We start from the raw sequence: 14,216 nt of genomic DNA, 5'->3' as shown, positions 1-14,216 counted from the left end.
CCCCGTGCAACATCCTCCTACTTTTTTTACATGGTTTTTGTGGGGGAGTTGTTTTTTTGGCTTATAGTTATAAAAAAAATCGTTCTTATTCCGTTTTTTTAACTTATTCTTGTATTTATATTTATGCTTCGTATTTTTAAGGTGCATTTCGTCGGACAAACCAGGTACAATGACAATAATGACATTTTTCCGTTGTAGATAAGATCACATTGACGAATTCTCATTTTTAAACCATTCTTTTTTTTGTGAAGTCACTGTAAAAGTCATGTCATTCGTTCTGCTTTATGATTCATTTCCTGTCATGACATGAATCATTAAACTATTTTATTAAACCAGAACTGTTGAAGTCTGAAGGTAAAAACCAAATAAAGCTGATTTCAGTGGAAACCTTTGTCAGAGAGGGAGAAGAAATGTTTTTATTTATTATCCTGAGTTTTTTGTTGTTTTTCCCACAGCTCACACTTCCTGTCAGTCCTGTCCAAAGACACAGTTTGCACTCAAACTTCAAAGAAGCACAAAACCACAGTGACACAGCCCAGTGATGACGAGCTGTTTCTGCTACTTATGGTCACTCTTCCTTCCACTTTCTCATCCTTTATCTTTCATTTCGCCGTACAGGAAAATGACTGCTCCTCAAGTTCAAACAAATGGGAAAATTTCTACAGAGTGGACAAATTATATCCATTGATCTTAATATATGCTATATATTTGGTATTATACCAAAAATGTCACAAACTTTTCATTTGATTGAGCAGGAAAGTGATTACTTGTCATACGAACATAAAAACATTTAGTGAGTATTTTTCCAATATATTGACTTTATAAATCTAAGCTCACAAATGAACTTAGTTTTTATGGCATTTTAACAGTTATACACAATAATATTCTGTCACTGATGGACTGTTGTTTACAGTGTACCAGCAATGACCCACATTAAATGCATGAATCTACATTCATGAAATGTACAATAAGTGAAAAACAATCCTATAATAAAGATGAATATCGCCCTCTGGTGGGAAAAGCTGGTTTTCTTTCTAACATTTTCTATTACTTTCCCAGTTTCAACATAAAGTGCTTTTCACAAACCAGTAAAAAGCACATTTATAGTTTTAATAGTTTCTAATTAACCTGTTTTTTTTTCAGGTTTCTGTTTTAGAGACATAAGAAACAGAAAGGGGAATTCTGGGATATGACGACTACAGGAAACTGATGTTATCTGCAGACGTTGAGGTCTTTGTGAGGGTTGAGCAGAGGGGAAGGATGTGCATCGTGCTTCCTATGTAAAAGACCTTACATAGTCATTTCTGTGTATTTCACAGTGAATTGGTTTCATGTTTGTTTTTGTGCCTGTTCATGAATCAGTCTAGTAAATATTCTAAATATGTATTGGAAAAATTATATTGGTAACAATGAATTTGTGTTAACTCTCTTTGACCTTTTCTGTATCTTACAGTAAAGATAAGGTGTCAGACTTTCTGCTGCCTGAAAACAACATGTTTATTTGTTGTCTGTGACCTCGAAATAGATGCTGCGATCTGTGACGTCACAGGCAGGAAATAGATAGCGCACATCTGGATCTTCATCTATGTGAATCGGAGGTCAGCACAGATGGTGGTTTCTTGACTAAGACGAAAACAAGACGCAGGTCACATCTGTGATCAGCTGGATGTTAGATAAATAAATAAATAATAGAAATATCCAGAGGCAGGAAGAGGCAAGTACAAATATTGAAATAGTGTCCTGAAGACAACATTTAGCTTTTATGTCACTTAGTGCGTACGTCTTAACTTTTCTACGAACTTTCTAAAAGGTAAAAGGGTTAAAATAGGACAACCATCTGGTAAAATATCTCCATGTAAAAAAAAAAAATTACTTAGAATATTAAAATAGATAGAGGAAGTGAAGAGAAAAGAAACTGCTTGTGTTGAGACAAGCTTATCACTTGACACAGACATTTCCTCGCTCACCCAGTGGCCCCTTTCCGTTTATTACCTCGTCCCACGTCCCTCTGGGGATCACAGAGCTGGGACACAGATTCCTGATGGGCCTTGTAGTAAATACTGTGTGTGAGGCTGAATCATGAGAATATGGACATTTCAGGGGGCGAATATTTCAGTCTGCTGAAAGGAGGAATTTAAGAAGAAAAGTAGAAAAAAAAAAAGGTATAGTGTGAATAGTTTATGGCAGACATACATGAACAAAAAGAACGTGGTTCAGCGCTGTCACCTTTGTATCTCATAAAAACAGAGACCCAAGTGTGGGGGCGTTTACTTCCCTGGTGCATGTTAAAACAAGAACCAAAGGAAACCCACATTTCTGTTCACCCTGCTGAAGATATCAGTTGTCTGTTTTTTCCACACTCACCCGGCTGCATGAGGGGGGAGGTGTTTGTGACTGAAATACTCCCACAGAGCGGCTGCAGACGGAGGTGACGCTGAGCAGCGCTGAGATGTGGAGCTGAGAAACACCGGAGAGGAGCCGAGCTCAGAGCCGTTCAACCGACAGAAAAGATGGGGAAACTAAATCTCTTTTTTCTCCTTTTGGTTCTCGGTGTAAGTGGCGCACTTCAGGAGGAAGGTAAGAGATGCTCATTAAAGTTTAGTTTGAGATGTGATTATATTTCTTTAATAATATTTTCATATCATCTATGTATCATATCAGATCTTCTGTGTTTGGGTTGATTTGTTCACTGATGTCTTCATCACTTACCTTAAAGGCGAGCTATGACTTGTAGAGTAGTTTCACACTCACTCACTGTAACACCAACTTTCACATCATGGCTTGTGTAATATCATTATGATTCAAAATGGTTCTTTATCAGGATTAGAGCCGAAACAATTCAATTCATTGATTAAACAAACCATTAAAATTAGCAGAAAAAACTGTTTTGACAAGTTATTAATTATTTCCCTTTTTTGAATTCAGTATTAAATTAAATCTTTGGGTTTTGGATTCTTGCTCAGACAAAACACGTCTTTTGAAGGTGTTTCCTTGTTCTTCGGGGCGTGTTATTTCACTTATTCTGACATTAACTGAAGGATTCATCTCAGTTTAATCTGTTAGTTTGTGCCCTAATCTTCGTCTGATGTCTCGATTTTCAGGATATTGTTTATTGATGATGACAGTTGAATTTTGTTTTGATGAAATGTGTTTAAATACAATGAATATCATAACTATCATGAACTTTTGTGTTTTCATTGCAGATAATAACAGGAAAAGACCTGCGGATGTCTTTCCTGTGCCCAGAGTATTTAAAGGGGATCCAGTCTATCCGACATTCTCCTCGAATGGGACTCAAGCTCCCAATTCATCTCATTACCGTCCAGAACTGCGGTTACTAAGCAACGGCACAGCAGAGTACCTCGACGGCCCTCTCAGCACCCGGGTCATCCCCATTATTTATATTTTGGTGGTTACTGTCGGGGTCCCGGCCAACCTTGCCATCTTGTGCTCGCTGGCCTCTAAAATTAGGAAAGTGTCCTCTGCCATCCTGTACTGCAGCCTGGCTGTCTCCGACCTCTTCCTCCTCTTCTCCCTCTTCTTCAAGGCTCACTACCATCTCCATGGAAACCACTGGGTTCTCGGAGAGGCTGCCTGTCGAGTGGTCACGGCCTGTTTCTATGGCAACCTCTACTGCTCGGCCCAGACGCTGGCCTGCATCAGCATCAAGCGCTACCTGGCTGTAGTGCACCCGTTCATGTACAAAACGCTCCCCAAGAGGATGTGCACCGCCTGGGTGACTCTGGCCCTGTGGTTGGTGTTCGGAGCCGCCATCGTCCCCGAGCTCCTCATCCAGCAGAGCTATAGGCTCCAGGGGCAGGAGCGCATCACCTGCCATGACGTACTGCCTCTGGACCATGACTCCCATATGTTCCTGCTCTACTACAACCTGATCCTGACCCTCTTCGGCCTCCTGGTGCCGCTGGTGGTCACTGTTGTGTGCTACGCCCGAATCATCTGCGAGCTCAACCAATCCCACCTCGACTGGGCGATGTACATCAAGGCGAGCTCGCTGGTGTTCGTGATCTTCCTGGTGTGTTTTCTCCCCGCCGGGATCCTACACTTCCTCCATTACGTGCAGCTGTTCGTGGACGGAACAGAGAGTTTGTACATGTACTTTAAGGTGGCGGTGTGTTTGTGCTGCCTCCACTCCTGCCTGGACCCTTTCCTCTTTCTCCTCATGTCCAAGTCTGCAGGCTCCAGGAAATACCTGAGGGGCTTTAAGGGCATATCCCTCAGCTTATCCGTCTAAGAGAGACCCGCTGTACATGTTACCAAGACCTGGCTTTGATTTATATTTTGTAGCTGATGAGGAAGGCAGATGTTCTCTGTGGCTGGAATCCAAAGAGAAAGAAAAAGGATCTGTGTTGTATTTATACTGTAGTAAACAAGCAATGTTTTTCCTGTAAATAGAATTATTGTTTTTAATACAGAAAATATAGTTTTTTCATGTGTGAGTCTGTCTGTGACAGAGATAGAAGCGAGAATTATAAATACGTGTATATATGAAAGATATGATGTATTAATTTTAAAGTAACAGACATGAGAGTTCATGGTTTAAAGGAGCTATTTGAAGTTTTGCTATTGCTGCATAGCCAACATTAGCATTAGCAGCAGTTTACTTACCAGGGGTGTTTATGCTTGAAATCTATAGCTGGCCAAAAGCCATGTGAAACAGTCAGAAAATGAGCAGCATAGCAGATGTGTTTGTTTATTCCTGTAATCATGTATGGAGCCATGATGTCTGTCATTAAAATGTAAACTTGATTTTGTATCTTTGTATTATTTATTAAGATGTTTTATATTGTTTTAGATATCGCTGAAGCCAAATTCATTTGAATCCCTGTTCCTACTGCCAAGCTATATGTACATTTTCTACAACGTAGAGCTTCACTATATAGAATAGCTGTAGATCTAATCTTTGTTTATCTTACGGTTTGAACAACTCAGGAAGATAATTACCCGCCCCCCCCAATTACGCCTTCCTCATAGTTAGCATTTCCTGCACAGCATGTGACAGGTCTGTGGCTGACATAACATCCCCACCCCCACTCACTGTATTACTGTACTATATTAGGTACATGCAACAAAGGAATCCGGTAGTTCCTCCCTCTGCTCTCACACAGCCTCAGCTCATCATGCCATTAATTCCACGAGATGTGGTAAGCTTTACTTTGTAATTCTGCCCACAGTCAGCAACAACACTCAGAGAGGCTGTGGGAGTCAGACCATGATTGACTGGTATTAAGGGCCCAATGTGTGTCAAGAAAAAAAGTCCCCACACCATTAAACCACCACCACCGACCTCGACTGTTGACGCAAAGTAGGTCGGGTCCATTTCTGAGTATTGTATTATAGTATTAGATGAATTCTCATGAACTTTCGCTCCGACATTCATGGTCCCTAGATGAGGAACCCTACTGACTTTAGCGATGCCCTGACATTTTCTCTTGCACCACCATGAGGGTCGACATTTGTAGTTTTGAGTGAAATGTCTCAACAGCTACTGGATGGATTGTCATTAAGTTTTGCACAGACATTCATGTTCCCCTCAGGATGAATTGTGATAACTTTGGTGATCCCCTCACTTCTCACCTGACGGCATCATCAAGTCAAAACGTTTAGCATTCAGCACAGCCTCACAGAGCTGAGAATGTGTCTGCAGACTCTTAGTTAACTGAGAAAAGAATCTGTTACCCTGAGGTGCTGTGATTACTCAATCTTTTCATGGGTTGGGGCCTGGGAAAAACACTTTTCTCAGAACTAGTTGTGTCAAGATTGGGTTTGGTCTGAAACCAAAAGCACATGTTGGCCAACAGTAGATTCCAACAGTTCAGGGCGGTTGCTTTGAATGCTTGAGCTGTCTAACTCCATACTACTTAATATTTATGACAACAGAGGCTCCAAGTATCTCAGAGACCCTTTGTAGGTTTTGGGTAATTAATGCCACCAGACTGGAGCCGGTCTGGCTGAGTTGTACTTGCAAAGATTTAAAAGGAGCTATTTGTAAGTTTTGCTATTGCTACATAGCTAACATTAGCATCAACAGCTGTTTACTTACCAGTCTTGCCCTGAGCTTCAGCCATTCTTGCTTTTACAAGACAAGAGGTTGTAATACATCCCCTGAGCAGCGCTGCTTCTTCAGGGCAGCCTAGATGCTACAGTGAGTCGGTATCGGAAAGTGACAAGGCGAGCCGCCCGGACTGGGGCTAGCTGGTTAGCATGCTAACTTCAGGATGAGAAAAGAAGTGATAGAAATAGGAGCAAAACAAATGGGTTGCTTTCCACCTCTGGATACAGCTCTCAGTGAGTAAAGGAATGAAGTTTGATGCTGAACTCATGTTTCTTCTAGACTGGTAAGTAAACAGCTGTTGCTAATGTTAGCCATGTAGCAATAGCAGAACTTGCATATAGCTCCTGCATGTACCTACCTACCTCCAATGTTGGTTCTCTTGGTGTGATCTGATGACAATATAGATTATCTATTGTGCTGGTTTATTAGTCACTTGGCTGCTCACAGCACGCTGTCCACACCGACACGTCACCTGCTGATCTGTGGGCGATCCTGTGAAAAATAAAGCCCACAGTAGTTTTGTCGTTCTTGTTATTCTCTTTATAACTCAAGTTCCTTTAGACCTTCTAGGTTTAAGCTCTTGTGGTACTGTATATATTTTGTATGCATAGGAAAATACATAAGCAATGCATGCCAGTCATGTTTCTATGACAGGTTCATTTTTTAATTGAATATAAATCTATATAAAAGTTTACTCATTGGATGTTATGTAGTTTGCTGTATCACATGACGATGAAGCGATAATACGAATCTTAATTTCTTTATTTTGTTGGTAAAATTACATATTGTCCTACTTTTTACTTTCTTCAGATGATTGTTTCTGACCAACTTTACTGCTAAAACAAAAGATTAGTTTCAGAATACGTAGCTTTTGAAGGAAGAAACAAGTTTTCCTCTTAAAAATTAACATCCGAATTCATAAACAATAAATCGCCGTTGTTCTTTTGATGTTTTTCATTTTACATCAATGTTTGTAAGTTCATTTTATGTTTTTTCAGGTGATGCACTCTGTGCTACATTTCTTGTATGAAAGGTGCTATACAAATAAAGTTTATTATTATTATCGTTATTATTATCATTAATACACTGAGGGGTTTTAATACTGCTGCCGTACTTGGTATAATACGGCTAGTAACTTGTAGTGGCTAAGTTATCTTATGCGAGTGAACATTATTCACCATTATCCTGTAACTGATCTATTGTTTTGTTTTCATTCGGCCCCTCTGAATGAACATCTAATTCCCCCACGTCCCCCTGTGGTTTAACAAGGATTGTGACCAGCGCTGATATCACACGATTGAATCTTAATGACTTTTCCTCCCACACAGCTTCAAACAAACACCAACACCCACCAGGAAGCCATCATAAATTTATCAAGATGTTATAATAAGGCTCCATAACAGACAACCTGATCGGGTGAAAGCTGTATAAATGGCGCCATCTGCTGGTGTAAGTTGTTGCAGCCACATCTGGTTACACTGAACACACTGAACAAAAGCCTGACAGCTTTTCAAATGAAATTCTTTATTCAATATGTAGACACCAGAGGAATCCACCTTAACACTGCATTCACTTGAGCCTTTTCTTATCAAAATAAATCATATCAAGGACAGGTAATTGCTTTTACACACACCTCCACATATCGTTCGATAGCAGAGGTTTTCAAATCTGAGAGTCACAATGTTGCTGGTTCAGTGACTTTACGATAAAGATTAAATCAAACAGGAAACCTCCCATAAAAGCAGATTTGACCACCCCTGCTACACAACACCTTGTAGAACAGACAGTCATCTCAACCACTGGCATGCCCTTTCACAATGACCTAGAAGTCAACTCGGTATAATGAACACCTGTCCACGACAAATCTGACAACACACGAGAATGATACATTCACCTTTGACCCGGGGGACTCGCACGTCTGCTTCCTCCCGCAGAGGAGCGGCGAAGACACCGAAACAAACAAACAAACAAAAAAAAAAGCACACACACAACAGAGGAACTTCAGTAACAAACATGCAGGATTTCTTTTTTTTTGAAACAGTGAGTTTGTTCAGCACAGGTGGTGGTGGCGTTGGGAGGAAGGGGGCGGTACAGACAAGCTGACAGACAAAGCATCGGACATATTCATCAGGAAACCCGAGTAATATCTTCAAAGAGTTGCATTTCAGTCAGAAAAATGAAGCCTTCAAAGGAAATCGCTAAATGTAGGAGAACTCATTTGTTTTTCCAGAGAAGAAGAAATACGATAGAAGCAACAGAACGCCACGTATGTTGACGCTAATTATCATTGGGAAAAGAAAATGAGTGAAACAGTACTGCACTTTTGTGTTAATTGACTTTTTGTTGTACGACTGAACAAACCCAGAGAGAGAAAACATGTCACAGGATTTTACTTTACAAATTACCTAATGCATTTTAACATCGATGCATTGACATTGTAGCAGCAAGTACCATTCATAAGAGGTTTTAAAGGGTCTGTTCACCCAAATAAAAAAAACACATTTTTCTTATTTAGTAATTATCTAGCCATGCAGATAGTTTTAGTTAAATTTGCCCAAAAGTCCCTCTGTAAGGTCTCTGCCTGTGTCTCAGTACAATGGAGATGAATGAAGTTTTGTGTTTGGCGCTCACAGCACTGAAAAATGTAATGTAATAAAAACATAATTGAGGGTGTGGCCGCTTTGAGTGACAGGTGGGTGAGCATATGCTTGCCACAAACCAGCATGCACCGAAGTCTTGGCTCCTCACACGGCCCCTCCTCCCTTTTTTGGATTAGCCAGGAGGTAGAAGGCGGAGTCAGGCACTGCCAAGATGCCGATGGCGCAGCAGCTCCAAAACCGCTCTTCAGAAACCTGCGGGTGACGTCACAGAAGCTCCGTCCGTCTTTATTTACAGTCTATGGTTGTGATTAGCGTACGTTACCATGGTAACACAAAAAAGAAAGATTATGAATACGGTAAACATTAGACCTGCTAAACATCAGCATGTTAGCATGGTCATTGTGAGCACGCTAGCATAGTGATGTTAGCATTTAGCATTAAGTTTAGAGCTGTAGAAACTAATTTTTATTCACTTATTCCATTGTTTTAAAAGGCCAAAAACTCAGCGCCAAAACTCCAAAACTACCTGCATGACTGGTAAATATGTCTTTATGAAATTTGGGTGAACTGACCCTTTACGCATGGCTTTTAATTTCGCTTCGTCATGTGGTTCAGATCCTCCAAAGATCCCAGTTTCCTGGTATAGAAAAGAACATTGAAAGAAGAAAAACTTCGGCTTTCTACACATGAGATGCTGACTGTGTTTAAGACACGTATTCCTGGACACACACACACTCAGACACAGACAGACACACACACACACACACACACACACACACACACACACACACACACACACACACACACACACACACACACACACACACACAGCAGTATCAAGAGATGAAGAGACCAAAAAAAGCAGGGCAGAGCAGCAAAGCTTCCAGCGAGGTTTGGAAGGAGAGACGAGCTCAATGGAGAGAGAGGCACGACATTTGAGAAAGGCCTTTGAGTTTTGGAGGGAGCAGCAGCAAGGCAGGAAGAGATAAACAGAGAGGACAGGAGGACAAGACGGGTCGAGAGACACCATGACAGTGAGACAGATAGAGAGGAGGGAGGGGGAGGAAAAAAAGAAAAACACAAGGAGAAGAGCAGATTTTTTTTCTTATAACAGCAGAGGTTTCCTACAGTATAAATTCTTCTTGACAGATCAGATTACGACTGAGAGCAAAGCCCTTCATGGTGAGCTCGGCGCCACGAGACGAACACAACACAGACACGAGAGAGGGAGAGAGGAAGCATTCAGACAAAAGGTTTCCAATCTCAAAAGTCTCTTACTGTAAAAAGCAGAAAATGTAAACTTCTTTTCACTTTAGAAATGTAGCTGCTGAAGTTGCCGGTTTTTGACTAAACTACTTTATCGTTATTGATCTTTTTTCTTTTCTGTTTTTTTTTTCTCTATGGCCTTGTCATTCTTGCAAAGTGCGGCAAAAGGCTTGAACATCATCAAACATCAGTGGGATATTGATCGCAGGTTCAGAAACTGGTGAAGCAATAAATAACAAAGAAAAAAAAAAAAAAAATCACAAATACTCAGCTGCTACAAAATGACTCGTGCTTCTTGTTGAATTATATACAGTTATTCACTTTCTTGCTGAGCGCTGCTGATACCGCTCTCATGAAGTTAGAGCCAGCAGCCGGTTAGCTTAGCTTAGCATAAAGACTGAAAGCAGAGGGAAACAGCTAGCCTGGCTCTGTCCAAAGAGAACCAAATCCACTTACCAGCACCTGCAAAGCCAACGTGTAATATGTTGTTTGTTTAATTTGCACAGAAAAAGTGTTAAAAAAAACATGTCATGGTTTTAATCAGCCACATTACCCCCCCCCCACACACGTCTGAGAGAGGCTGAGCAGGGTTTTGAAAAGGGGGATGTTGTTGGAAGTCCAAGCCTTTTGCAGCTTTGACACATGCGTTTGTGGGTTGCATGTGTGAAACCGCCCATGGAAGATAATGAGCTGCTGATATACAGAGTTTTTTTAACCACTAATAACTCTAGCTTGTGTCCTGAGAGTAACAAGAACACCCGGGGGCTGTGGTAAACAGATTTACAGATTTTTTTAAACCTTTGATTGTTGTCTTCAAACTCTTTATATCCGCAGCTCTCTGCAAAGTTAAACTGCATTTCATTCTCCTAATTTACCAGGTATTTTACTCAGAAACAACAGAATAACAATCAGTGTCCTGTATTTGAGTTTGTGGACATGCTGACATTATTTGTCAAATAATAAACACAAGAATGATCACAGCTACGCGACGTGTTAGTGATATTCAAATAAACCGTACTGTCGCCCGCGAACGAATTATTCAGTAAAACTGAGTAAATACCTGGTAAACAACATAACTGCTCTGTGTTGAGGTTTACATGAGGACATTGGCACGAGTGTCTGGCAGTCGGAGCCCCACCAGGCCGCCGCCAACCAGCACGGACGATGCCAGCAGGATGGGGATAGCCTTGGTGATGCCAACCAGCGAGCCAAAGATCAGGTTGCCCAGCACGGCTGCCAGCTTACACATGGCGTTACAGAAGCCAAATCCTGTGCCCCTGAAAACAAGGAGACAAGGACGAAGATGTAGAGGAGAGGGTCAGATATGTGCTTTATGTTTGTGTCATTCCATCTCTGGAAAACTTGAAGTAGCAACTGCACTGTATTTTATTCTGAAAAAGTTTCTCATGGAAGAATATAGATTTTATTTTAAGAGTGTCTGAAGAACTTTTAATGGCCGATCCAAATTCAAATCTCCCAACTGGAAAAGAAAGATGGTGGCTTCGTCATGTTTCTAATGATCATCCAGAATTAAATATAAGGCGAGCAACTCATATTCACTGTAGTGGCAGAATCTTACTTCACTGTATACGCATCTATTCCATGCAACTTTTTCAAATAAGTTTGGATTCGTAGCTCGAAGCTAAAATTGAGCTCAAGAGATGTGTGACTTTTACAGAGAGGAAAATTAACACCACTGTTGAAACAAATCAGAGATTTTGAGTCATTATATTTTGAGATTTTAATACTTCTTCTAATAATGACTAAGATTAGATTGTAAACAGGTGAGAACAGTCTGTCAGGAGGGTGAAATGAGAGACGTGAACGACCCTGAAGGAGATTTTATGAGTCACATTACCAGATGTGTTTTGAAGCAGTTGTTTCCTTCAAACAAAGAACAAAGAGCAAGTTCACGGCATCAGTAGTCAACAAAATTTAACCAAGTGACCTTTGTCACCTTTCTTTAGCATACAGCCTCTGATCAGCTCTACTTCTTCGTCTTCTCATGCTGAACTGAGGGCAGACGCCGGACGCCACAGTGACTCAGTATTCTGAGACCAGGCCAGACCGCAGCTAGCTGGTTAGCATGCTAACTTCAGTAGAAGAAAAGTAGCGATAGAAGCAAAACAAGCTGGAGACAGATTTCTTATAGTCAGTTAATTAAACAGCTGTTAATGCTAACGTCGGCTATGTAGCGATAGCAAAAACTTTCCCACACTTACAAACTTATGCAACCTTTACAGTTGCGTGTGCGGCACTCACCTCCTGTCTGTCGGGTACAGCTCAGTGGTGACCACATCCAGGGAGTTCCAGGCGGAGATGCTGAGGCCGTTGTAGAGACACAGCATGAAGATCATCATGGACTCGCTGGTGCCGAACCAGAGGAAGAAGCAGCTGATGCCTGACAGCACCATGGAGCCTCCTGCAGGACACAACGCGACACATCAACACGACAAGCCTCATTTTGCAGGAGAAAAGGAGAGCGGGGACAGTGTGATGTCATACCCAACATGCTAAGACGCCCTATTTTGTCCATGAGGAGAGCAGAGACGATGTTTCCAGGCAGCACGGCCAGCGTTCCCAGGAAGTTGACGAAGTAGACCCAGTAGGCGCTGTAATCATCTTCAAAGGTCATCTGACAGCCTGTCTTGTTGTGGTGGAAGGAGCTGTTGATCACCCTTGAATTCGTGAGCTTGGTGTCATCGACATCTGTAAACGTGAGAGACAAGAGTTCAGTTTTCGCACTGTGTTGAATTAATGCTCGAAGACGACGCTTTTATCAGCTGGAAAACTTCCACAGTAAGATTTTGTTGTGACAAATTCTTCTGACTGCAGGTGATTTTGATCTGGAAGTGTTTATTTGTTTTATTGATGGTTTTAGACTTGGCTGCTGTCGTGTCGTGCTTCTAATAATAAAAAGATGCACACATTCCTGCAGCAGCAGAAAGAAATTTCTATAATAAATAGTTTATTTTATACTCACATGGTGAATATTCCTAATTGAAGTTGTATTTTATAAGTAGTTACTAGTAATATTACTCCGTCTTAGAAACACTAGTTGGTGTCTGGACGTTTAATGAAGCTGATGTAGTGAGTGAATTAATTCAGCCACCTTAAGGAGCCGCCTTAAGTTGCTTTGAGGATGTTTTTAATATAATTTTTAATTGACAGTTTTATTATCTTGGCTGTCAGTGTGCAAAACACATGCACCTCCCTTGGTTTCTGCTCCTTTTCTTTTTCTTACTGAATTACATTTAGAAAAAACTACAAAATTTTGAGCCCAATCAGGTTTGATGAAAAGTCAATTTAGTCTAAAAACAAACTTTTTTTTCGACATGTAATGAAGTCAAAATAAATAATAAAGCGAAGCAGAATTTTATTCATAAGTGTCAAACTGTTGCGGGTTCAATGGGATCTTGCATCTTTACTGTATGTGACTGTATCACACTAATATTCTGTGCAGGTTAAATGTCTGTGGGCTCTTTCCTTAAATAGAAAAGATGTATTAATAAACTTCAGCAGCTGCAGCAGTGTGAAAACATTTCCTGCTCTCACCTCTGCTCCCTCCCCCCTCTCATTCTCTCTCCCCCTCGTTTCTCTTTATGCTCCGCTCTCCAGAGACACATTGCTGGGGGCAAAGAAACTGCATTTCCCATGGGGCATTACCAGCAACCTGACGTGCCCTTACTGTTTCCATGTTCAGCGCTGGAGGGAACTAGTTTTTCCACCCGGCGCTCCCACAAGATCTGATTCAGCTCCGGTTCTCTCAGAACAGTTAAAATGCCTCTCCTGCTTTTTCCTCTTCCTCCCGCTCGTGTTTGGGGTTCAGCCACAAAGTGATCGGACTGCACTTTTATATCATCGCCGGGATTCAGCACAGATGCGTCAGATACAGAAGCCTCGGTTTCAGATGTCTTTACAAAACAAAACAAGCTGCGATGAATTATTCAGCGAGTGAACAGGGGAAGAAGCAGGAAGTTTAAATTCCTTACTGTCTTGAATCTAAAACATCAAATACAAAAAAAACAAACGCTCTGCAGCGAGCCTGTTTCAGTTCCTCAGCTAGCTACAGTCACATGACTTCAGAGAGCCAATCTGTGCAGGGCCAGAGAGGTTAAGCAGTAATTTAGTGACACAAAAAGCAAAGCCATAAATGTTCAAACCCATTCTTTCTTCTCTTGGACATCAGAGCTAAAATGAACTGTCTGAGAGAGACACAGCAGCTGATTGAGACTTATGTGTGAGGCACCTACAGTACATAATAGGATTTTCTGAGG

The 14,216-nt window shown here is 41.2% G+C and overlaps 2 protein-coding genes across 2 annotated transcripts in view; one reads left to right on the top strand and one right to left on the bottom strand.

The window, feature by feature from the left end:
* Positions 1-2,005: 2,005 nt before the first annotated feature.
* LOC111666790 (proteinase-activated receptor 3) lies at positions 2,006-4,767 on the top strand. The gene is made up of 2 exons (XM_023422263.2): positions 2,006-2,577; positions 3,204-4,767. Exons 1-2 carry the CDS (start codon positions 2,511-2,513, stop codon positions 4,250-4,252), a joined length of 1,116 nt encoding a protein of 371 aa, XP_023278031.1. The 5' UTR covers positions 2,006-2,510; the 3' UTR covers positions 4,253-4,767.
* A 2,811-nt stretch (positions 4,768-7,578) lies between these two features.
* LOC111666765 (synaptic vesicle glycoprotein 2C-like) overlaps positions 7,579-14,216 on the bottom strand; it is a 37,611-nt gene continuing 30,973 nt past the window's right edge. The window contains exons 11-13 of the mRNA XM_023422224.2: positions 12,445-12,648; positions 12,202-12,361; positions 7,579-11,216 (exon numbers count right to left, since the gene is read on the bottom strand). Coding sequence (XP_023277992.1) covers positions 11,033-11,216; positions 12,202-12,361; positions 12,445-12,648 — 548 coding nt within the window. The 3' untranslated portion in view covers positions 7,579-11,032. The remainder of the gene's footprint in view (positions 11,217-12,201; positions 12,362-12,444; positions 12,649-14,216) is intronic.

This window comes from Seriola lalandi, unplaced genomic scaffold (genome assembly GCF_002814215.2).
Source record: "Seriola lalandi dorsalis isolate HSWRI2012SDOR001 ecotype SW California unplaced genomic scaffold, Sedor1 jcf7180002054680, whole genome shotgun sequence".
NCBI lineage: Eukaryota > Metazoa > Chordata > Actinopteri > Carangiformes > Carangidae > Seriola > Seriola lalandi.
This window is presented reverse-complemented; position numbering and strand designations above follow the sequence as displayed.

What these genes read in the sequence shown, in the direction of transcription:
- LOC111666790 (XM_023422263.2), top strand. Translation starts at nt 2,511, where the DNA reads ATGGGGAAACTAAATCTCTTTTTTCTCCTTTTGGTTCTCGGTGTAAGT. An exon ending in TGGCGCACTTCAGGAGGAAG is followed by an intron (nt 2,578 to 3,203) that starts GTAAGAGATGCT and finishes TTTTCATTGCAG; the next exon opens with ATAATAACAGGAAAAGACCT.